The 26803-nt window shown below is 33.5% G+C and overlaps 1 protein-coding gene across 1 annotated transcript in view; it reads left to right on the top strand.

Moving 5' to 3' along the window:
- Positions 1 to 26803, top strand: part of EPHA6 (EPH receptor A6) — a 951964-nt gene that overhangs the window by 555830 nt on the left and 369331 nt on the right. The window contains 1 exon segment of the mRNA XM_077118650.1: positions 25453 to 25577. Coding sequence (XP_076974765.1) covers positions 25453 to 25577 — 125 coding nt within the window.

The following is a 26803-nucleotide window of genomic DNA, read 5'->3' as shown; positions in this document are numbered from 1 at the left end:
TGTTACATGCCTCACGACTTTGTTCCTTTTGTAGCAGCATAACTTTCATTCACAAGTATGCACCATTGGTCACCAGTCTACTTCTCTGTCAGTAGATCCTTCAGCCACCTCCATTCATTGGGCATCATGCAGAGGGCCCAAAGACCACAGTCCATCAACATTCTCAATTTGAGATAATTTCATTGTTCCCAAGAGAAAGAAAACCAATAAACACACCCTTGCCAAATAAGAAATCTAAATCTCCTCTTAACTCTTGTCCCTCCCCCCCCTGCATTATTCACCTCTGCTGTTGCTGTTCCTTTTGAACATAGCTCATAGCATGCAATGACAGTTTTCCCCCTGCACTCAGGACTTAAACACTCTTTGTACAAGAATCATATCTTTGAAATAATTCCTGCGAGAACTAATTCATATTTCTAGTGTTAATCAGTGGGACACGTAGGTCTATACAACCCCTTTCACTCTTGTTCATCTTCAATATAGTAATATAATTTATAGACCCACTAGAGACCCACCTTTACTCCTACCCATTCCTTTACATTGGAGTTCAACCTCATTAGCTAATGGTTCACCATCTCTAGCTTCTATGTATCTCTAAGTCCCTATATTCTGTATTATAAGCCTCTGATTATATCTTTATGCTGGTCATAAAAGTGGGATCATGCAGTATCTATCCTTTTGTGTCTGGCTAATTTTACTCAGCATTGTGTTCTCAAGGCTCCTCTATCTTGTCGTGTGCTTCAGAATGTTGCTGTCTTACTGCTGCATAATATTTCATCATATGTATGTACCACATTTTGTTGGTCCACTCATCTCTTGATGGGCATTTGGTTGTTTCGATCTTTTGGCACTTGTGAATAATGCTGCTGTGAACATTGATGTGAAAATGTCTGTTTTTGTCATTGCTTTCAGCTCTTCTGGGTATATACCAAGTAGTGCTGGGTCATAGGGCAACTTGATATTTAGTTTCCTAAGGAACCACGAAACAGTTTTGTGTTTCCATGGTGGCTGCATCATTGTACATTCCCACCAGCAATGCATAAATGTCCCAGTTTCTTCACATCTTCTCTAACATTCATAGTTTCCTGTTTGTTTAATAGCAGCCATTCCTATAGGTGTGAGGTGGTATCTCATTGTAGTCTTGATCTGCATTTCCCTTATAGCCAGTGAAACTGAGCATCTCTTCATATGCTTTTTAGATATCTGAATTGTTCTTCAGAAAAATGCCTATTTATATCTTTAGCCAATTTTATAATTGGGTTGTTTGTTCTTCCATTGTTGAGTTGTGTGATTTCTTTGTATATACAGGAAATGAAACTTTTGTCCAACATGTGATTTCCAAATATTTTCTCCCATTGAATTGGCTGCCTCTTCACCTTTTGACTAAGTCTTTTTGAAGTGCAGAAGCATTTGATTTTGAGGAGTTCCCATTTATCTATTTTTTTCTTTTGTTGCTTGTGCTTTGAATGCAAAGTTTAGGAAGCTGCCTCCTATTACTAGGTCTTGAAAATGTTTCCCTACATTTTCCTCTAGAAGCTTTCTGGTGCTAGATCTTATATTTAGGTGTTTGATCCACTTTGAGTTCATTTTTGTGTAGGTATAAGATAGGGGTCCTCTTTCATTCTCTTGGCAATTGGTATCCAGTTCTTCCATGCCCAATTATTGAAAAGACTATTTTGTCCCAGTTCAGAGGAACTGAGGGCCTTGTCAAGAATCAGTTGACTATAGATTTAGTGGTCTATTTCTGCAATTTTGATTTGATTCCATTGGTCAATGCTTCTGTCTTTGTGCCAGTACCATGCTGTTTTGACCACTGTGGCTTTATAATAGATTTTAAAGTCAGGGAATGTTAATCTTCCCGTGTCGTTCTTCTTTTTTCGGATGTTTTTAGCTATTCAGGGTCACTTGCCCTTCCAGATGAGTTTGGTAATTACCCTTTCCAAATCTTCAAAGTAGGTTGTTGCAATTTTGATTGGTAGTGTGTTGAATCCGTAGATCAATTTGGGGACAACTGACATCTTAACTATATTTTGCCTTCCTATCCATGAGCAGGGAATGTCTTTCCACTTATTTAGATATCCTTTGATTTCTTTTAGCAATGTTATGTAGTTTTCTGTGTACAAGTCCTTCATGTTCCTAGTTAAGTTCATTCCTAAGTACTTGATTCTTTTAGTTGCTATTTTAAATGGAATTTTTCCCTTAACTGATTGCTTAGCTAGGTCATTGCTTATGTAGAGAAATGTAACTGATTTTTGCACATTAATTTTATATCCCTTCACCTTCCTGAGTTTGTTCATTAGCTCAGGTAACTTTGCTGTAGATTTCTCAGGATCTTCCAAGTATAGTATCATGTCATCTGTGAATAATGAGAGTTTTACTTCTTCCTTTCCAATTTGAATGCCTTTTATTTATTTGTCCTTCCTTATTGCTCTAGTGAGAACTTCTAGCACAATTTTGAATAATAGTGGTGACAGTGGGCATCCTTGTCTTATTCCTGATCTTAGGGGGAAAGCTTTCAGTCTCTCTTCATTGAGTATGATGCTGGCTATCAGTTTTTCATGAATTTCCTTTATCATATTGAGGTAGTTACCTTTAATTCCTATCTTTTGGAGTGTTTTTATCAGAAAAGGATGCTGAATTTTGTCAAATGCTTTCTCAGCATCAGTGGAGATGATCATGCGATTTTTCTCTTTTGATTTATTAATGTGCTCTATTACATGAATTGATTTTCTTGCATTGAACCATTCTTGCATTCCTGGTATAAACCCAACTTGGTCAAGGTATATAATTCCTTTAATGTGTTGTTGGATTTGATTTGCTAATATTTTATTCAGAATTTTTGCGTCTGTGTTCATTAGGGAAATTGGCCTGTAGTTTTCCTTTCTTGTAGCATCTTTACCCGGTTTTGGTATTAAAATGATATTAGCTCAATAAAATGACTGAGGTAGAGTTCCTTTTTCCTCAATTTTTTGGAAAAGTTTGAGCAGTATTGGTATTAGTTATTTTTGGAATGTTTGATAAAATTCCGTTGTGACTCCATCTGGCCATGGGCTTTTCTTTGTAGGAAAAATTTTGATGACTTCTTGAACGTCTTTACTTGTGATCAGTTTGTTGAGATCTTCTATTTCTTGTTTCTCCACAAAGTAAAAGGTCTCTCTCCACCCCAATTTATGAAACCTTCTAGCTCATGAAATTTGGAAAACAATTACTATGCTTTCTGTCTACTCTGGTCATGTCATTTCATTTACCTTTCTATGTCTCCTTACATAAGCGAAGGGAGGATGCTTTTTTAAAATATATTTTCATTGATGAAACAACGTACAAACACAAACATTCTTAAATACAAACATTCCATACATGGTGTACAATCAGTGGCTCATGATATCATCACATAATTGTGCATTCATCACCATGATCAGTTTTTAGAATATTTTCATCACTCCAAAAAAAGAAATAAAATGATAAAAGAAAAAAACTCATACATACCATACCCTTTACCCCTCCCTCTCATTGACCACTAATATTTCAATCTAACCAATTTATTTTAACCTTTGTTCTCCCTATTATTTATTTTTTTATCCATATTTTTCCCTATCTGTCTATACTCTAGATAAAGGGAGCATTAGATATAAGGTTTCACAATCACATAGTCACATTGTAAAAGCTATATCATTATACAATCATCTTCAAGAAACAAGGCTGCTGGAACACAGTTCTATAGTTTCAGATACTTCCCTCTAGGCACTCCAATACACAATAAACTAAAAAGGGTATATCTATTTAACGTGTAAGAATAACCTCCAGGATAACCTCTTGATTCTGTTTGAAATCTGTCACTGACACTTTATTTTTTCTCATTCCTCTCTTCCCGCTTTTGGTCAAGAAGGTTTTCTCAATCCCTTGATGCCAGGTTTTCTGTCTCACGTTGCCAGGGTGATTTACACCCCTGAGAGTCATGTCCCATGTAGGGGGTAGGGCAGTGGCTTCACTTGCCATATTAGCTTAGAGAGTTAGACCATATCTGACCAACAAAAGAAGTTCTCTAGGCGATTCTTAGGCCTAATTTTAAATAAGTTTAGCCTATCTTTTCCAGGAATAAGTTTCATAGGGGTGAACCCCAAGATTGAGAGCTCAGCCTATTGATTTGGTTGTCACCACTGATTGAGAGTATATCAGAAATTCTCCAAATGGGGAAGTTAAATCTTTTCCCCTTTCCCCCAATCTCCTAAGGGGACTTTGCGAATTCTTATTTGTCCACTATCCAAATCACTCTGAGATTTATCAGGGCATCATGCTATCATGGGAAACCAACAAAGTCTCATGCCCTATTCAAGAGTCCCTGTACTTACAGTGTTCAACTAAATTGACCATACAAGTTAAATTAGGAAATGCACTACCCAAAATATAAATTTTGCACCAAATAAACATCTCTCATTTTAGTCTCACACAGAATTTGCAGTTTTAAGATATGGACGAGATCATTCTTTGCCCAGTCTTCTGCTATACCTTAGTCCTATACAGATCAGCTTCAGTCATATCTATATTCAATGTCTGATCACTTTTCAACTTTTTAAACTGTTCCTTTATGGGGTATTGCTGACTTTCATAGCTTCAGATCTCTAACTCTGAATCTCAGGTATCGTATAAGGAACCCAAAGTTCCTAGGAAGGACCATGTTATATACAAACAGCTCAGTATCTCAGAATTTAGTATTAACAGTTACATCTCTGGAATATATGTGACTGCTGTAAGAGCTTACAATCTAGGACCCTTTACCATAAGTCCCACCTGATAATCCATGCCCTCAACTTCAGTTCACTGAATTTTTATATTATAGTTGGTGCATATGATTGAAGCATGATAATATATGTCTTTTTTGTTCCTGACATTTCATTCAATATACAGCTCTTAAGGTTCATTTATCTAGTTGCATGCCTCACAACTTCCTTCCATCTTGTGGCTGCTCAGTAGTCCATTATATGTATTCACTATAGTTCCCACTTCCATTCCTCAGTCCTTGTACCCTTAAACCACCTCCATTCATTGTGGATCATGAACACTGTCACCATAAATACCAGTGTGCAAATGTCCATTCTTGACCCCTCACTTGGTTCCTCCAGGTATATAATGAGCAATGGGGTTTCAGGATCATATGGCAACCTGTCCCTAGCCTCCTGAGGAACCACCACACTGCCCTCCAAGGGGCTGCACCTCTCAGTTTCACTACTGACAGTGAATAGGCACATCTATTTTTTCTGCATTTTTTCTAGCATTTGTTTCTCTCTGACCATTTTTAAATACTTTTATTCACACATCATACAATCCAGCCTAAGTGTATAGACATGCCTTTGCCACCATACTCTACCTGAAGACAGTTCCTTTTCTTCCACAGAATCCCCTCTTTCCCGGTGCCCACTGCCTGTTGACATTTAGTTTTAGCATAATGCCTTTGTTACATTCAGTAGAAGCATATTGCAATGGGCTGTTGACTATAGACCCTAGCTTACAATGATTGTACTTTTTCCCATATACCATCTATTTTTTTTCAACATCCTGCAATACTAACATTCCTTTGTTCTTCCTCCTGCAAAAACATTTTTTTAATTTGTTCCTTTAATCACCATCATTATATACTCTAGGAATTCCTAAGTTATATTGTCTCAGTCTTTATCCTCTATCTTACCTTCTTATTTCATATGTGCCCCCAGCCCTTCTCCCTCAACCATACTCACATTCGGCTTCATTCAGTGTACTTATATTATTGTGCTATAATCAGGTAGCATTGTGCTATCGATATCTAAATTTTTAGTCAGTCTTGTTGCACAATCTTTATTCCTTTAGCACCAACTGCCCACTCTCTACTCTATTTCTATCTCCTGATAACCTGTGTTCTTAACTTAAATTCTCCAAGTTCACTCATTAATGTTAGTTCATATCAGTGAGACCGTACAGTATTTGTCCTTTTAGTTTCTGGCTAATTTCACTCAGCATAATGTCCTCAAGGTCCATGGGAGGATACTTTTGAAAAACAATTGTCTTAATCAGTGAATTAACCTGTCCTACTTTTGTTGTGTCCAGTGCAGGGGAGAAGAATGCAGTGAGTTCCATAATTATTAGCTTGTTTTATTATGTAGCTAAGTGGTAGTTTACCACATTCTTTTTCCATCAACTCCTGGGTCAGGGTGAAATGAAGAGAGGAACTGACTGATGTGGCAGATGTTACTTAACATAATTTATCCTCAGTTATATAAGATGGCATTTTCTCCTATGTTTTCCTTATTTAAACCACAAAGGAAATTAATCAACTTTTCTGACCATAAAGAAGAGAAGTAAGTACAAACTCTCATGTTAACTTGAAGTTAATCCATCCTCTGGTGTAAACTCATTGTAAATAGGAACTTTTGATGAAGTACCTTCAGTTAAGGTGTGTCCCACCTTATTTAGGATAGGTCTTTATCCTACTTGTGGGGTCCTTTATAAATGAAATGAATGAATGAATATATATATATAAACAAGAGAGAGAGAGAGAGCTACAGAAGCAAGAAGCTGTACGTAATGAAACCCAGAAAAGAAAGGAGAAACCAGCAGATGCTGCCATGTGCCTTGGCAGATGGCAGAGGAGCCAAGGATTGCCTGTAGCCAGTGTTTAGAAAGAAAGCAGCACCTTGATGAGGCCTTAATCTGAACATTTCCCTGGCCTCAATGCTGTAAACTAATTCCCATTACTTAAGTCAACCCATTTCATGGTATCTGCTTTGAGCAACCTAGGAAAATAATACATACATTAGTAACATTGTTTAAATATTTGACCATTTTTACAGATATAAAGATTAATGCTTAAAATATTAGCAGTGGAATATTAATCATCAATTAAAAGGAGCAGGCTACTAATTATGCAACAACATGGATGAATCCCAATTTATTATGCTGAGTTAAAGAACCCATGCAAAAAAAAAAGAGTAAATAAATAATAATGTATAATTCCAATTTATATAAAATCATAAGAAATGAAAACTAACCCATAATGAAAGAAAGCAGATGAGTGATTGTCTGGGGACAGTGGTAGAGGAGTAGTGGATTGCAAATGGGGCAAGAAGAATCTTATACAGGTAAATAAAATATTTATCTTGCTCGTAGTGATGATTTCATATGCCACAGCTTATCAAATTGTATAATTTAAATGCATATGGTTTATTATATATTATTACATATAGTATCTTATTATATATAAAGTACACTTTAATGAAGTAGGAAGAAAAGAATTAAATTTTAACAATTCATCCTAATAATCATGGAGAGGAAAACCAATATAAAAATGATCCAGGTATTTTTTTTTCGAAAAAGGTAGCAATTTTAGTAATTTAAATTTAATTTAAAGTTAGTAATTTTAAAGCACAGTTACTTTTGTTTCTTTTGTTTGTTTGTTTGATTTTTGTTGTTGTTGTTGTTTTGCCTGGGCAGGAACTGGGAATCGAACCAGGGTCTCTGGCATGGCAGGCGAGAATTCTGCCACTGAGTCACTGTCACACTGCCTGGCATAGAGTTACTTTTAAAAAGTAAATTAAGGGTGGTGCAATGGTGGTTCAGTGGCAGAGTTCTTGCTTGCCATGCCAGAGACCCGGGTTCGATTCCTATTGCCTGCCCATGCCAAATAATAATAATAATAATAAATTGAATTACATCTTGAAAAGTTCAAAATTAAATAAGCAAGTTTCTGAATGGAAGAGCATCTGGCCAGTCAAGCTGATTGACCATGTATTCCAACTTCCATTTAAAATGTCTATAAAGCACATTTTAAAAAATTAAAAAGAATATTCACAGGAATGCAGTCAGTTAAGCCTACCTGTTAATATGTTGGTAGAATTAGGAAGGGTTCTCTAATCCATAAGGCATTCTGAACTAAATTGAAAAATATTATCACTGGTTTACTTTTCTGAAAGTAAACAGTGCCTTCAACCTTTCTCACTGTCTTTGTTTTGATTCAGAAATGCAACATTTAAAGCAGAACACGGGAGAGTCATTTCTATATTGGTGGGTGCTTTCTATATTCATTGAGGGATTGATAGTTGCAAGAAAATTGGGAAGTAAGGAGAATGATGCCAGGAAATGATGAATGATGCTGGTGGTGGGAGTGGGTTGACAAGAAGAGTAGGAGTAACAGTTCGTAATGCAGATAGCCTATTTTCACGCCACCAGAAACCCAGGTAATGAGGACAACAGAATATTAAGTAGAACTACGTCTGATTAAATAAACCTTCCAGTATCTGAAAATCCAGCCACATATGTCTGTTGCCCCAGCTCTAAGTCTCTGCAGATGAAACCAGGCCACACATGGACAAAATGGAACAAAAATTATTTACACGCACTGTGTGTTGCCAAGGTTCAGAGTGGAAAGATTTATTTTACTTGGAAACTAGTTAACAACAGCAACAGAGCCAGTGTATGAGTTATTAAAAATACTTTAGAACCAGGGAAAAGAACATGATACAGATGATTAGGAGAATGTTCAGGCCTCTGAAAAATTTTTTAACTGCAGGAACTAGAAATAAGCATTAGAAAAAGATGCTTGCAATTCTCAAAAGGATTGCTTTAATCTCTATAGGAAAAAATGGGGGGAAATTAGATATGAAATGAGAGATAGATGAACTACTTAGAGAATACAGAATAATAATAACAGAATAATAATAATACAGAATTATAACAGTTGGCATTAGAGAAAATAAAATGTGAAATTGTCAAACAAATAGTGTGGCAGGCAACTTTACAAAGCCAACCTAGCATTTTCAGGAAAAGCAGAGTGACTAAAGCAGTGAAAAGAAGCTCACAGGAGGATAGAGTGCAATTCTAGCACATTGGTGCTCCTTAGAAAATATCCAGAAGAATGGACCGAATCTGTAATTGAAGTCAAACCTGAAATAATCATCCCAAGCTTTAATATCTGATCTGCAGATTGAAAAGATTTTCAATATTCAGAATGCTCAGAAACAATTTAGAAACATGTTTTTTTGGTGTTTAGCTTTGTATTTTTTTTTTGAGGGGGTGTTTTTTTGTTTTTGCGTCAATCCAAGGATTTAAAAGAATATATATTTTCAACACTTGCCAGTTCTCCTGTGATACGTTATGTTTTAGTTGGCTTATATGTACTAAATGAAAACAAGCAAATCAAAATGAATTTTATAATGGAAATATAGTTGAGAGCATATGAAGTAAAAGAAATAAAAAGATGAAAATCTTCTCAAAAGATGGCTTTTATAAAGTTCCTGAAAAGATTAGTTAGAGGAATAATGAGAATAACAGCCTATCTATCATGTATCTGTCTACCTATTATTGAAGTTTTTTGTATCCCAAGCACTGAGCTAGACACTTTGTACAGATCATTTCATTAAGTCCCTCATGACGACTCTATTAGGTAGATCCTATTATTTATTCCCAGTTTATAGATGAAAAAATAAGCAAGAGCCAACAGCTGAGCCAGGATTCAAAATCAAGAATATCTAACTCCAGATTTGACTTCTTAAAATCTGTGTTAAATACCCTAAGTACACCACATCACACTTCAATGAAACGTCAAGTTAGACAAGCTTCCTGCTTGCACTTGATTCCTGTTTCTCATACTTAGAAGAGTTTTCTCATTTTCAGCAATTGAAAACACTAGCAGGTTTAGAGGTTTTGCTGATGTGTATATCATATGCAAATGCAACATTTAGTGAAGATGTAAAAACATTAGAGAGGTATTCTGGAACATCACATAATCAAGCCCAATTAAAGGAACTTTTGTAGATTGTGAGCTGTGGCTGTTTTTTTGGCTGACCAGTTAAGGATCCCTTCACCATTCAGGGGCCCAACCAAGTATCCAGCACTTAGCCTAAACATCAGAAGTATTTTATAGAGAATTACTCTATTCTCATTCAGATAAAGATAATTAAGTCACTCACTCATTGTTTTATGATTATTCCTCCTAAGAATGTGTAGATTTGTACTCAAATAAAAATATTTATTTACAAATGAAAAGAAAGCAGAAATTTTATTTCACATAGTATAGAATGTCTACAATATTAGCTGTTAAGAAATGTATGCTTAGGTGAATTATTGTATGAATGATGAGCATGTTTTAAATTAATCTGGTAAGCATATTAGCTAAAGATTTAAATTACAGTAACTGATTTTGACATCTCCATAAATGCCAAGAAACATAGCTTTTACTGAATGAAACTGTTCAGATAAAATATTTATGGATTCTCTACTGAAAGAATAGCCTCTTAGAGTCTTCTTTGACAGAAGATAACCTTTGCTTCAATAAGTTCCCATCTTTGCTGTAACTTAGTGTTTGGATGACCTGCTTAGATGAATAAAACATTGCATTTTTCTTTGTGTTTTCTAGTGTATAATTAATAGAAAGGAAAACTTTGAAGTTTTAAAATGAAGTAAATGGATTTTTTTAAAAAGGCATTAATGAATCTTTGACGATCAATTTCCCAGCAGGAAATTTGTCAAAGCAATTAGGATCCGCCCTGATTTGTGCATACTCAGTAGAGCTCAATTGATGTGCTCTTTCAAATAACTAAAGCATTTTGAACTTTAGTGATCTGTGCTAGTCATACAGTCAGCTACCTAATGGTTCATACAAGAATGGATCAACAACTCAGCTATGCACCAAAAAGAAACCTTTATGAGGATAAAATCCATCAACTATATTAAATTTTAATATCATGAAAATAAAAAAAATGGACACATGAGTTTAATATTTTCAACCAAGTATATTATAGATATGATCTAGGTTTAATTTTAGTATTTGTGATTTTAACTTTAGTTTTTGTATTTCTTGGGGAGAGAAAGAGCAGTATTTTTCTACTGTTGTACAATCAGAAATAGTAGCAGTTAAGGCAAAGCGTTAGTCATCTATTCATGACCTGAAGACTTAAGAGTTTGCTAAGACAAACATCTACTGAACCACATTCGTTTAGCATGTAAAGTATCATGTAAGCCAGAGGAAAGTGCCATGTTAATTTTTTGTTTGTTTGTTTGTTTGTTTGTTTTACATGGGCAGGCACCGGGAATCGAACCCGGGTCTTTGGAATTTAAACCCAGGTCCCCGGCATCACATTAAGTTTTGAGGTCAAAGGACACCAGTGAAGCATTTAATTAATAATTTACGTAATAAACTGGTAGCATTCAGCCTGTAGTGAGGAAATATTAATTAGGACCTCAGCATGTAAATATAAAATGTAGACGAATAATATTTAACAATTTTTCTCATGTGAAAATACAATTTTAAGCAAAATCCTGACATGCCATGTCCCTGGACAAGGAGTAATTGTGCCGCATCTGTAGAAATTCTGACTATCCTCTTCCCAAACTCCCCAATATATACTGGACATATCTTGAAACATTGGAAGAAGTTTGTTACTCAGGTAGACAGGATGAACGTTATAGAATGTTTTACTTAACAAATATTTATAGAATTGAAATAAGTAGAAACCAAATTCATAGCATTCACAAAGTTTATTGAAAGTACATGCTCTGAATATTAGATTTGAGCATACTGGCATGACTTCCATACTATGTTTCAATATATGAAGTACCAATGATGACATGAAGTTCATGATTTTATGCTCATGGATATATAATTAGCATGAATTTGGAGAATCCCAAGAGAGTATATTAGTTTGAGTAAATGCTCGAGTTTATTAGAGTACCCTATACATCAGCAATATCCCTAAAATATTTCTGCAGAGGATTAGTCCTGTGACATGCTTTTTCAAAAACGCGTTTCCTTGATTAATTAACTTAAGGAAGTATTCACCACTTACAAAGCAGAGTAGCAGATTAAATGCTCTGAAAATTCTTTAACATTTCTTTAACTTTTATTCAACCTAGTATTTCCAAAATGTACTTAACTATAAAATCCTTTTGTTGTAAAACACTTATTAACATCGTAAATGTCTAATTTTCTGGAAAATGATTGCCAAACTAGAAGTATTTACCAGACATAGTTCACGTTGGAAAAATATCCTTTGGGAAATATTTGCCAACACTCTCATACGTGAAGAAACAAGTTGTTTTCTATGTGCCTTTTTAGTATGTGGGATGTATACATTTTTCTAGATTTGTGATGTTGAGTATTGCAAATTCATCTGTAAGATTTATTAATGAATTGGCTTTTTTATGACTTTCTTCAATGTTGTCTTTCATCCATAACCATAATAGTAGCTAACAATTTTAAGTGTTTACAGTGTGCCAGGCACTATGTGAAACAATATTTAATCCTTACAACAAGCCTGAGTGGTTGTTATTGTTATTTTTTATTTCTTAGAAAAACAAACTAAGGTAATGAAGAGGTTAAATGAATAAGTAAATTGAGAGCAATCAGGTGACTGTTGAGTAGCAGAGCTAGGATTGAAACCCCAGCAGTCTGATCCCAAAACCCATATGCTTAATCCGTACACTATGATTTCATATAACATGAGAGCTGGTGCTGTGACTTTCCTGAGTCTCTCATTATCCCATTTATCTGTAGCTTTAGCCTACCAGCGGTTACTAGGATATCTTAGGAAAGAGGAAACAGTCATTTTTCAAAAGCTTAAGGCCCTTTATAATGCCAATATCATGGCACTAGTCAAAACAATCTCTTGAGCCAGAATCAACAGAATAAACTTTTCATATGTGAAGCTTAATATGTTTTTCCCAAAGTAGTATTTCAGCATTCTGAGAGTTTAGGAATATGGTACCGAGAGTGTTTCCATATCTGATAACATAAAATAAGAGAAAACATGGCCATATTATTTCTTTGTTTGGGAGATTTACAGTAACTTCGTATAACCCATCATTTCTCAAACTCATTTAAAGATAAAATCCCTTTTCATAGAATGTCTATTAACATAGAACAATGTTATGCATACATTAAATTTGATAAATACTTAGTTATGACCTGTAATAGGCTGGTAAACATTGTAAAACTGGCTTTCCATGGAGTAAAAAAAGGTCTGATTTGCAGTGTTTGCCAGCGTTTGTGTAAATACTCTCACTGTGGCTACACAGATTTCCAGCTACCAAACCAAGTCACTAGATGCAGAGTTGGGAAAAGATGGGAACAATAGGTTCTGGCAACACAATGATAGCTGGTTTCAGCACACCATATATTTCTCAATCGTCTCAAAATTTAGCATTCCTTCTTATATCACCATACAGATTTACATGAAGTCATGTAGACATCAGGAGAACGTTATCCATAAGAGATCAAGAGAGATTTTTAAGAATTATGTTTGAGGGTCCTTTCTGAGTATCTTTGTGAGGACACTTGAAATAAGCACTTGAAAAGTCACATTTGGATCAAGTCACTCCACATATAGCAGTGACATCATAAACCTTCTCCCCAAATTCCAACATTGGGTGCATACCAAGATTACCAATAACCTAATAATTCTAGCTGTAACTTTCTAAATGTACTCCCCATCACACACAAAATAATATGTTATACAAATCTATAATAAAAGTGTGCAGTGTACACCTGGACAGGAAGAAATAATCCCAAGGTTTTAACCATGAGAAAATAAAAGGGGAGAGAAATTTAGATCCAGATTTATTTCAAAGATCTACTATCTACAGGTCTTTGCTCCCTAAACTGTGTCCCATATGGAGTTTAATCTCTCCCAAATATCCCTTTCTCTAAGGTTCCCTTATATGTTGCCATAGAATGGCACTTTATTTGTAAGAATTTCAGCCAAGCTCTCTCATGAAAACTTCTGAGCAAACAATACTATCCAGAACTATACTACTAGCACTGAATAGCACCATATCCATTGCATTGAAACTCTAGTGGAGAAAGACAAAAATACAGTATACAGAGCAGTAGAACAACCCAAAATGTGAGGAGATGGTGGCTGAAGAAGGGAAATTAATATAGTATTCTCAGGTTTTTTCCTTAAGCACAGCTTCAGGCAAGGAAACATCATTGTGGGTGTCTGGGAAAGAGCATCCAGAAAGCAGAGGTCATTTCTTGGTGGATATATAATGTGGACCAATTTTGAACAGGACACTGAGCTTCATTTCTCAGGTCATGCCTCTTTGAGCAAAGATTTGGCTTCCCTGAGAAGCCAGCAAAGTTATGCTGCTAAAGGCTGCAACACAAATCACAGATAAGTATGTACAAATGTGTCTGTAAATAGTATAAATTTGTCCATCAGTTGAAATTGAGCTCTTGATTCAAAGCAGAACACCATGAAAGTAATTACAGTAAATGATGTAATTCTAAAACTAAGGACAATAATGCATACGTTCAGGGTGATGTTCAAAATATTTAAAAATTCTGTAGCATAGGCATTAGCTGGAGTGAACAGCACTGTTTATAAACCTAATGTGGACATGATAGTGTATGCTGGCTTAATGTCTGTATCATATATGTCAGAACTTTCTGTTTCCTCAATTTCCTATACTTTCCCTTATATCTGATCTAATATAACTTGAATACTCAGAATATATATGCTGCTGAATTATAATATATATTCTTTGAAAATAATACCACATTTATATTTTTAAACATAAATTATGATTAATTTTTGTAAGTTAATTCCAAGAAAACAAATATTTTTTGGTTGCATAGAATCACCTTGCAAATATGTAGGCTATTAAATTTTAGCCACATTTTTTTTCTTCTAGAAATATAATTTAGAAACAAAACAAGACCATCTAGTACATCATGTTGCATTTTTAAAAAATATGTGTCTATGTGTCCTACCAATTAACAATACAAATATAAATAAGTTCTTGCATGAAAAAAAAAGAAAAAATATAAGATGTGACAAAGATTTGTAAAATTATTCATTTTGAATAATAACTACAGCATTTTTATTTTTAAAATTCTTTGTGATCTTGATTCACTTCCCAAACAAATATGGACAATGCCATTTGGCTTTGTTAATAAAATAGTCACAAAAGGCAAAGAAAAAAGCATAACATATACACTAAATGCCTTTGAAGCTAGTTTGAGAACATGAAGTGGAAATTATGACATAGCAGCCATTATGAGAAAACATAAGCGTTTTCTTCTTATGCAGCCAGTGATTTGTAATCAATCAATAATTGTTAACTAGAGAAAATGAGAGTAAAACACAAGGCCAGGCCAGATGTTACTTTACGTCAGTGATTTATTCTGTTATTTGATCAATGATGAGAACAAAATCACATATTCTTAGCAAGCCATGAACATTTAAAAGGCAGCTGTGAGAGCACCTGGCTATTTGGCCTACCCAAAGAATGTCTCCATCAAGGAAGGACTGAAGTTTATTCCTTTCAGCTTGAACCAGAAATAACGCCAATGAATTTGTGTTGTATTGCATTATTTCTTTAATGAGAAAACAAAAGGCACTTTACAATTCCATTTCTGGCGAACTGGCAAGAATACCATTGCATCCTTCTAAATCAGTGTGACAGGCTCATTCAACATTTCCTTGAATAGCCAGTAATGAGTGCTTCCTCTTTTACAGCATCTTCTAAATATATATAAATATAATTAGTACAGCTTTTACTCCCCAAAAGTAATAGAGATCGAAGCAGAAAAATACAAAATGAAAGTACAGCTTTTTAAATGTTTTATAGCTGGAATATATAGAAAACATGAAATACCTTATGGTAAGCTTTCATGTCCTATGAAATCCAGTAGACTGTTACCAACTGGAATTTTACTGACCTACTGATCGAGGGTTGTTAACATGGCTATGGTGAAGAAGGTATGGGAATGATGAGAATGAGTTTAGAATTAGTGAAAAGGCAGTTAATTTTGGGAGCACTGTCACTCAATCAAGTAGTTCAGAATATTTTTGTTTTTGCTTTGAAAGCTTCTTTCCTCGTTTTCTGAAAAACCCTTTCTTATATTAATTCTCCTTTCATAAAATGGTAAGTCATACATATGGAGTCTATAAATTAATTGGACAGTTCTCAGTGCCACAGAAGATTTATAGAAAAAGTAAACCACAGAGAGAGGGCAAGGTAGCCCCCAAATCAAGTTTTAAACAAGTTTCGAATAAAAGAGCCGTTCATATGGAAGGAACCTACAGTGTTTATGTGGTGCTGTACTAGATCCTGTGGGAGGTTCAGAGCTTTAAATGAGCTACAGTTGCTGGTGCCCAGTATGAAGACTATGTCAGTGTTAAACCTAGAGTCTGGAGTCTGACCCTTCACATTATATGAGTGGTAAGTTCCTGGTCTGGTCCTGTTTTCTCTTCTTTAAAATGAGAATAGCCATATCTACAAAGTTACTGCATAGAGAGGTGAGTTAATGTATATGAAAGAGCAAAGGAAGCTGTAAAGCACAATACAATGTATTATTATATGTTCTGTAAATAGGAATAGCAAAAGCTTCAGATAAAGGCAGTCAGTTGCTAGATGTTATGCAGAATAAACAATAAATGTTCAAGAAGTTCAGACATCAAAATCAATTCCATCTGAAATGGTCAAAGAAGCCTTTAGTGAGTCCAGGTTTCTATCTTAAGGGGATAAAGGTAATTGCCTCTATTTTATTTTATATTATGAATGGAAGTCTTTAATTGTGACTCTCTTTTTTAAAATGCCCAAAGTTATCTGTAAGTTGTTTCATAGTCTCAAAATGTGACTGAAACTTTCTTGTCTGTTTATACACTTCAGGGGTCCAACAAAACAGAAAGAAATATATATTTTTCCTAATTGAGATACCTAGGTAGCAAATCAGTAATGCTTATAAAGTCCAATCTTCATAAAACTGCTTGTTTTGAAATAATGTTGCAGCCAATGGTCTTTCAGCTAGTCTTCTTTACAATTTTGTGTCATCATATAAATTCAAAGATAAGAAAAATACAGGGCAAGACTAAAAAATAATAATTCTCCAAAAACTGTTTCTTACTTTATGGTCAGTGCTTATAAATATGTTTCTGTTTAGGTTTAATTTTTAAAAGTGTACTAACATTTTGAATAATATTTTTGGAAATAATATTGAGTATGTCACATGTGCTATGACTAGGTTTAGTTAGACTTACAATATATCATATTTAATTTAAACACTCAAAAAATTTAAAATAATTAATATTATTTAAAAAGCCATTGGAAAATTAGATTTATTTCTGAATTGCTCATATGAATGCCAGGTTTTGCTAGTTTAAATTAGTAACCATTATTAAGTTTGATGCTAATCCATCCACATTTATTTAAATATAACTCCTATACAATTTGGTGTATTTGCTATTCCCAAAAAAACAATGGAATCATGGTATGCATATTGTTTTGCAACTTGTTTTTGTCACTTAGCATATCACACTCATTTTCTTGTGCCTATTAAACAGCTGCATTGAATTTTTTTGTGTGTTTTTACTTTTTAAAAAATTCAGCAATAAAATTGATATGTAGAACTGTATCCACCAATGATATTATTTGAAAGATTTATGTTTTTGAAAGCTTTATCCTTTCCAAATATTAGTTAAGGTGATTTTAGTCATTTATCTAAATATGACTTTCCCGGTATTTTGATAGATTTTTTTCCTTTTTTGAGAGCATTTAAGTTGGCTTATTTTTCCCTTATAGCTATAACATGTTGCTAACTTTTTTGAGGAAGGATCAACAGAGGTCCAGAAGTTACCAACCATATTCAAATGTAACTATGATATTTATAAATTTAAGATCTGTGTATACAGCTGCATATCTCAAATAATAGTTTCTCTTACCTAGAAGAATCACTAAAAAACAAGCATTCTTGATTTTAATATAATGGAATATTATTTTAAAAAGGAATTTATTTAAAGTGAAGATGGAAAGGGACAAATACTTGATACTTTTTGTGTGGTTAGGACAATTTCTAGGATTTGGGATAACATGTTCTTTTTACTGAAAATCAACAGATAATAAGCTCAGCAGACTATCAGACAGATATATCTTAGAAGATATGTTTTCCTTATATTTTAATAACACTACTTTTTATAGTATCTGTCATATAAACAGTTTCTCAAAAGCCTCTGTAATGAAGTAATGATCAGCAGAGGTATATAGTGCAAATTACTGAAAACGGTGGCCCAAAGACAAGCTTAACATTGAGTACATTAAATCAACCAGCCATAAGACCAAAAAAGAAAATTAAGGCACAGACAGTGCTGAAAAGAACTTTAAAGATAATGTTTCAGGTCTTACTTCATATAATTAAGTGCTGACAATGCCATGTCATTTTGGCTATCATGAATAAGGTGATTTTTCACTGTGACCTCAACAGACAGAATTTGCCAGTCAAATATTTTCACATATTTTTCACTAATGTCTTGCCAGTCTCTCTGCCAACATCACACTGGCATGGCAGGAAGAGGTAGAAAGAGTGAGCAAACTTTATTATATAATGTACTATTTTCTCCTCTGGAAAAGACCCTGGAAATTCAAAGATAAAAATTAAAAAAAAAATGAGAACCCCATTAACATAAAAGAAATTAGCACTATTATCACCTATAATTTAATCATCTGAAAGAGGAAAGAATCTCCCTTTTCTGATAAGAAAGGCAGAGAAGAGAGATGCTGCTCAATTGCAATTTAAATAATGAGAACACTTACGTCCAGAGTATCCAAAATGTTTTAAAATTTTTCTTGGACTAGTTTTTAAAAAGCAATACATATATAAAATGTGTTAGGTGATTAAATCGATGTCTTTTTATTACTGTTTTAGATATATATCCCCTAAAACCTTAAATGAACTACGAATGTATCCAAAATTAAGCTCTTTAAAGTTATATCAATCTAGCTGTTGAATATGTTTCTTATTGATGCTGTAATAAATTACCACAGTCTTAGTATCTCAAACAATACAAATTTATTATCTTACAATTCTGGGTGTCAGAAGTCCAAATGAGTCTTAAAGAGCTAAAATCAGAGTGTCAACAGAGCTGGTTCCTTCCTAGAGGCTCCCGGGAAGAGTTCATGTCTTCCCTCTTCCAGCCTTTCAAGGCTGCCGACATCCCTTTACTCACAGCCACAGCACTCTGATCTCTGCTTCCATCATCACAAACCCTTCTTCTTTTCCATAATCGACTCTCCCTCTGCCTTAAAAAGACACTTGTGTTTACATTGGGCCCACCTGGATAATCCGGGATAAATTTCCCATTTTAAAATCCATAATCACAACTGCAAAATTCCTTTTTTTCTTTGATAATATTCACAAATTTCTAGGATTAAATTGTGAACATATTTGGGGGCTATTATTCAGCTACCACATCTCTTATATAATTTAACACACCAAAGCATAAAACAAAGCATCAACTCTGCTGTATATATCTTCGATACATATTTCAAACTCATAACTAGGTTTAGGCCGTACGGGAAAAGTATATAACAATATATGTTGCCATTAAACTCTGACTACAGGGAGAAAAACATCAAAAGGCACATAAGGTAGATATTGCTAGAATACATAAGGATATCCTTATGTATTTAACCATTTCTAAAAATAAGATTTAGAACAGAAGTATTTTTGAAGTATGCTTTTAGTTTTCTAAAAGTACCAATTGATGTTATAAACATGAATCACAATTATAAAATTTTGCAAGTAAAATTATGTTATCGATTATAGCATCAGTACTTCCTGAGTGTGCACAGGAAGAAACACTATTATGTTTTCTTGCTGTGCAATTATATCCATTGTTTCATTAACAAAGAGAGGGGGTAGAAGGGGGGAAATTCTAGTTTTGAAAGTCTGTTCTGATTTGTATTTTCTGATGTATATTATTTATTTATTATATCATTGTTCTTTTTTTTTTTTTTTTTTTAAAGAAAGACAGAGAAGGAAGGAAGGATGGAAGGAAGGAAGGGAGGAAGAAAGGGAAACATCTTTAAACATTTTCTTATTTTATTATATTTTGTTTGTTTGTTTGTTTTTTACATGGGCTGGGGCCGGGAATCGAACCGGGGTCCTCCGGCATGGCAGGCAAGCACTCTTGCCCGCTGAGCCACCGCGGCCCGCCCTCATTGTTCTTTTTTATATCATTGTTCTTTATTTAAATTTTATTGCACTGTTAAGTCCTACATGCGCACAATCTTTCTGAAAAGAGGCACAGGAGAAAAAAAAGAAGAGAAGGGAAAAGGATTAAGAAACAAGACAGTGAAAAGCACCTAAACAGGAGGAGGAAATAATAGAGAAAGGAAGAGGGGAACGGGAAGCAGAAAGAGAAAAGAAAAGGAGGAGGGGGAGAAGATGAGGGAAAGGGGAAATTAATTATATTTATGAAGTAGAGCCTAGGTAAAACTTACAGGAAGATAGACGACTCCACCATATAACACGAACTTTTTACCAGCTAGAGACTTTCAAAATGAAATGGACAGCCTGGTAAAACAGTGTACCCTTTAGCAAAACAGCTGAAGCCAAATATAATCAGCCACCAGGGATATGTTGAGGTATTTTGTGCATGGCTGAAAAGAATGTAGTAAATGGCTAATAAGGTTTATCCTAATCCTTAGATTTTCTTATTTAATATCCACGATCAAGATCTCCATTGTCACAAGCACATATGTGTGGAGTGTGTTCTCTCTTTCTCACACACCTCCTCTTTCTCTTTCACAAAAACATATACGCACACCTATATGCACACACGCCCCACAACATAAACCTTAATATGCCTAGTGTGCTCAGGTGACAGAGAATAGTATTACGTGGTATTTAGAAAAATACAAAACTTCATGACCCATATTTTAAATATTGAATATATTTTCAAACTAAGGCAAATTTAATAATCCACAGTGTAATTTTGAATGTCAGTGTCAGAAAGACATAATAAAAAATAATAGATTCAAAGACAATAATAATATATGTTATCTCATTCCTTTGCTTCTAGTTTTGAGCCTAGATTACAATTTTGAAGACATTATAACACTAAATTGAAGTTAATTCTAAAAGGAAATGCAATAAAATATTAATTTTCTATTTCTTTCTTAGCATTTTAGGTTCATATTAAAATTTACCTTCTTCACATGCCATCATTAAACACTTGCTTAACTCCTCTAAGCTTCAGCTTCCTCATTTTTTAAATGGAGAGAATCTGGGTGGTGAGATGGTGGCTCAGTAGCAGACTTCTCGCCTGCCATGCTGGAGACCTGGGTTCGATTGCTGGTGTCTGCCCATGCAAAAAAAAAAAAAAATGGAGAGAATCTTCATTCCATAAATTTATGGAAATGGAATGATGGAATGAGATCATATGTATGGTATATAGAAATTATTTAATAAATTTTAGCTATGAGCAATGTAATTAAGTAGAGTAATTTAGTATTTCTTCAGATATCTTCACATAAGTGAAGGAAAAGAAAGCTCATCTAGTTTTGAATATGATCACTTTTAAATAATTAACCTTCACCTTTTAAAATTTTTGTTACATAGTGTTTGATAATTTATTTAAGATTCTGAAGACATGGTAATTAGAAATGTTTGTATTAACCATTTTCAGTAATGTAATAATCTATTCAGCAATCCTATTTTGAGGGTCAAGGCTAAGATTTGGAAGGTTTAAGAAATGATATATATCAGGAATTCTATTCTACTAAAAACTATGCTGAATGCATAATTCTTGCTTAGGAAACGTTGCTTGAATCTTCACATTATTCAGCCTCTGATCTGAAAAATTCCAGAAGCTATTATTTCCCTGCATATTTATTTATTTTTCTTACATTTTCAAAAGAGAAGTAAAAATTGATGGCTGACCTTCTGTGTCGTAAAATCAGTTTTTCCCATTTGAGGGAATAAGTATATATACTATATTTTGTGCTTTATATTCATTGGTACTCTAGTGTTGTCACAATATTTCAAATTCATATATAAACTTGGGCTATTAAGAAAACAAATTCATTAAATACATTCAAACACAAATATTTGAGGTTTCTTGCATTGAAGTCTCATTTTTAAATGAAAAATTATATAATATTGAGCTTCCGGGAAAACAGAAAATGCAGCATTTGGTGTGTACATTGACCTATGGATTGTTTCCCACATCCTCTGGCTTAATTTATCAAGTGTTAAAATATGCACCAAGTATATATTAATAGAGATACTTCCAGAATAAGTATTCCAAATTCTGAGGTGATTTTTCCCAATAAAATAATCAAATTTAAAATTTACACATAAAAATGTGATAATTTAACAGAACAACATTAGAAACTTCAACATCCAACTTTAGAGGAATGACTAAAAGTAGAAATGTTTCAGTTTCCTGGGCTACTTCAGTTTCAGTTTCAGCACACACCATGAAATGGATTGAGTTAAAAAATGGGAACTTATTTGCTCATGGTTTTGAGGCTAAAAGAAAATCCAAATCAAAGGATCATCATGGTGATGCCTTCTGCCTGAAGATCTGTGTTCTGGGGCTGGCTGTCAGCAATCCTTGATCTTCAGCTCCTCTATCACAAGGCAGTGCACAAAGCAGTCTTTCCTAGCCTCTCTGTTCTCTTCCAGGTTCCATTAAATTTCCACTTCTGGCTGCTTCCTCTTTGGCTTTCTCACCTTAAAACTGAATTTCTTTTTGTCTTTTAATGACTCTAGTAATAAGATTAAGACCCATCTTGATTGGCTTGGGCCACACCTTAACTGAAGTAACTTCATCAAAAGGTCTACTTACAGTGGGGTCACAACTACAGGAATGGATTAAATTTAAGAACATTTTTCTAGTTCATCACAAGCAACATAAGTGAATATTTTAGTCATTAAAGTAATCATTATGGAGTCTATATTAAAATATGGAAAAAGGTTTAGAATATGTTGTTAAAATGTAATTATTTAGGGTGGGCCACAGTGGCTCAGCAGGCAAGAATGCTTGCCTACTATGCCTGAGGACCCGGGTTCGATTTCTGGTGCCTGCCCATGTAAAAAAAAAAAAGAAAAAAGAGTAATTATTTAAATTATCTATATTTTACAATGATGTAAAATATGAATATTTACATATATAAAAATGTGCAAAAGTAGAAGACATTTTATGGGTTTAACATAGTTCTTGCACTTTGAAGTCTTTGTATAAGCGAAGAATCTATTTAGTTATAGAATAGGTATACTTATTTCTATTTTATAGCCAAAACAGGGAGGAATCCAGAACTCTTAAGTAATGTACCTGTATAGTTAATTAGCCTTTGGAAAACTGAAAATTGTATAGTTAATTAACCACTGGAGACTGAAAATAGAAGAGATAGTACTTATATTTGACTCAATAGTCAGTTTAATGTGAATTTCTCACAAGTTCTGCAAAGATTATATTGTTGACCTTTGAGTGCTAAACAATTCTGGAGCAAAATGTAATACACTGGTAATAATGCTTTATAGAAACTATGTATTAAACTGAAAATTAATCATCGGATTGTATATGTGAATAATTGTAATGATTTGATATGCTTAAATCAACTTCTAAATTGTATGGTTCACTTTAAAGTTATAATTTCCTCATATTTACATTGTAGTTTTGAAGATACCTATTACCTTAGTAAAACCAAAATTGTCCTTCTCTCGATTTAAGTATTCCATCCTTAAGTTACAAAAGTAGCATTCAAAAATAAAATATCCAACTCTTTATACTTGCACCTTTTTTGGAAATGTAAAGTATATTCATCCTAATCAGAGAACATCTATTTTTTCTAATCTTTTTGTCACCTGTGATTGGAATATTTAAATAAATTTCTAAAAATGAATTGCAAAGACATTATGAGTTCATAGTGATAGTTCTACTTAACTTCATTGATCTGACATCTATATCTCCTTTATCTGCTTTCTTCCAAAGGAAAAAAACAACAACATGGTTCTCAATAACATCAGCATAATTTCTCATTTGCTTTGTCTCCCAATACCCAATATGTACACAAGAGCCTCAGAGTCACAGTCCAATAAACCACTAACAATATGATTATTAAAAACAGATTAATGGTTTTCATTTTTTAACCCTTAGCATATATCCCATTAGGATACGTGTTAAATTACTATATTTTAAAGTCATTTAAAATAGTTCCTTTTAATGGCTATGCTTTCTACTCAATAAGGTTGAGTAGAAACTCAAAGTATTCTTTATTTTTCTATTCTTTGCAATTGCTTTTTTGAATGTTAATTTTGTTTTCTAATTATTTAAAACATTTACAGGGTATCAGAATACATCTGCAAAGTAAAGCACATTTAGAAAAGTCTAGCTTCTACCTCTAATTCTAATTCTGTCTATCCTATTGCCTCCAACCTAAGGGTAACCATTGTTAAGTTTTATTCCTAGGTTTATCCTTACATTATTGCTTAAACATTTTCCTCTACCTTGCTTTTGCTCTTCAAGAACATATGCTGAAATAACCCCATTGTAGTATTCATAGATAACCATAATTCCTAGCACAGCTTCAAAATGTCTCAATGATTTAGCATAGATTTTCAATTTGTTCCTTTTTGATCCATATTTGAATTACTTCCAATCTTTATAAATAAATGTCAGGGAATAGTCTTCTAAATACATCATTTTGTGCAGTATTTATAGGATAGATTCCAAATAGTCAAAGTATAAATGAATATGAAATTTTGCCTTCAATTTTCAAATTTCTTATCATAAGATTTTACCATTTTTGCTTTCCCACAAACAGCGAATTGAAATGCCTTTTCCCTGCAATCTGGCCAACAGCATGGTTGTTAACCTCTGGCATTTATTATCAATCTGATGGGTGAAAAGCATGATCTCAGTGTAGTTTAATTTTCATTTTGCTTTATATGAGTATGTTTTAACAACTTTTCTTACGTAAATACAACTGTTCTAAAATTTTGAATACTTTAAAAACAAAAATATTTTGTGAAAGGTACAAAAAAAAATGCTAAACTACGTATGTTCCAGGTAAAGTAATGCAAGATTACTTTAGATTGGGATTGGATTGTTAAATAATGTTACAAGGGGCAACAAGATATACATGAATCTGAAAATAAACCTCAGAAGTTAAATATTTCAATTTTATTCAAGTGTTCAGAAACCATACAAAAGAAACAATCCTCATATTGATCAACAATACTGTCATAAAAAAAGTTTTTGGTAAAAAAATTCATAAAGTAATAAAATATCTTAAAAAGAAAGGGAAGTTTTTTTCATGATCATGTAATTGCAGTTTATTTTTCTATAGTAGATTTAGATTTTATAAAATATAGGAGACTAGGCTTTTGTACTTCGTGTCAAACCAAAGCCAGTTTAAGGAACAAAGTCCTCCTTTGACAAAACCACAAAATGATGAGCTCTGGCCTTTGTTATTGGAATATTTTAGTTTTCCTTTTGTTCCCTAACAATGCTTGTAAATATGTTTCAATATTTTATTAAGATTGAAAAGAATAGATCCCAAAACTCTTTCATTAATCTTGTATCAGCTATTGGTGTGCTCTTCAACAAAAATTATGTTTTCTTTGGAAGAGATAATATTAAAGAAAGGATTATGAAAGTTGAGTCCTGCCAATTAATTCTTAGTTATTTTCTTTCCTTTCAGCACCTTCCCTGATAGGTATGGTAAGGAAGGACTGGGCATCCCAAAATAGCATTGCCCTATCATGGCAAGCACCTGCTTTTTCCAATGGAGCCATTCTGGACTACGAGATCAAGTACTATGAGAAAGTAGGTCTTATTTGGAGCTTCCTGAAACAGTACATATACATATATATGTATATATGTATATATTGAGCATGCTGCTATACTATATTAATTTACTTTAAAAGCTGTTCTTCTTTGGCTTGACTTCATACCTACTGTTTCTTTGAATCCTCTCTAATTTACTGTTGTGCTTTTAATTTTGCAATTAATTTGTCCTGTTTTATGTCAAATTAAAGTAGAAGAAGCAAGATGTTCACCTCTGTCTTGATCTACTCTAGGGGGTTTTACAATATAGTAAGAAATAGTAACTCCTTCAACCTACATTTCTATTTCCATACCATTGTTTCTACAATTCACTTGGGAAAAGTTGTAAAATAGAATTACTATAATATTAAACAAGTTTCTGTAGCCCATATGCTTTTTCAATGAGTTTAAAGTTTCAGTGCTTTCTAGTTGGGAGAAGATGGCTTATGGGATAAATGGAAAAGTCAGCTATTATATTTTATAGAAGGTAGCAAGTAATTCTACTTCATAAATCAACTGCTAACTTTGATTTTCATTTTTATCATTTAAAATCATTGTCACTACATTCCCAACTTATACATATCTTTACCTTTATTGTATTCATTCTCTTTCTTTACCCTTCTTTTCTTTTTCAATTCCTCACTATTAAGATATTCTTGCTGTAATATCACAACATAATGCATAGTGACTTTGGATAATGTTTCATTGTTCTATTCTACTTCTGGAATCTTGACAAAGGGAACATTAAACAGTACTTTTAACTTTAAAAATGAAATATAACTTCTAATAATAGACTACAGTAGAAAGAACTTCTTGTATTTCATTAATTTGATAGATTCAAAGAAATATCATAAATAATGTTTAGGTTTCCTTTGAAATATAGATCAAGAGGAAAAATTCTACAGGTTTCTATTCTTCTGTTTCTGAGCAAATGTAGGTTTGTTGAGGAGGCAGCAACTCACTACCACAGTTGTATCCATTTTTGGCATTCTAGTAATTACAGAATCCTCTAGTGAATGAAAACTGTCATTATAATTGAATGACATGAATAAATTCATAGTCTAAGAGAGGAGAAACTTACTGAGTATAAATAAATTGGATTACAGAATCTGCATACTGGCCATGCCATCGTATACTCAGAAATCCTATTTGGGCTATACTTTCAAATGTTAACTCTGGCATGCTGTCAAAAGAAATATAATATATATACACACATCCCACTAGTT

This window comes from Tamandua tetradactyla, chromosome 10, assembly GCF_023851605.1.
Source record: "Tamandua tetradactyla isolate mTamTet1 chromosome 10, mTamTet1.pri, whole genome shotgun sequence".
Classification (NCBI taxonomy): domain Eukaryota; kingdom Metazoa; phylum Chordata; class Mammalia; order Pilosa; family Myrmecophagidae; genus Tamandua; species Tamandua tetradactyla.
The sequence above is the reverse complement of the archived record's forward strand: the minus strand, read 5'-3'. Positions and strand labels throughout refer to the sequence as shown.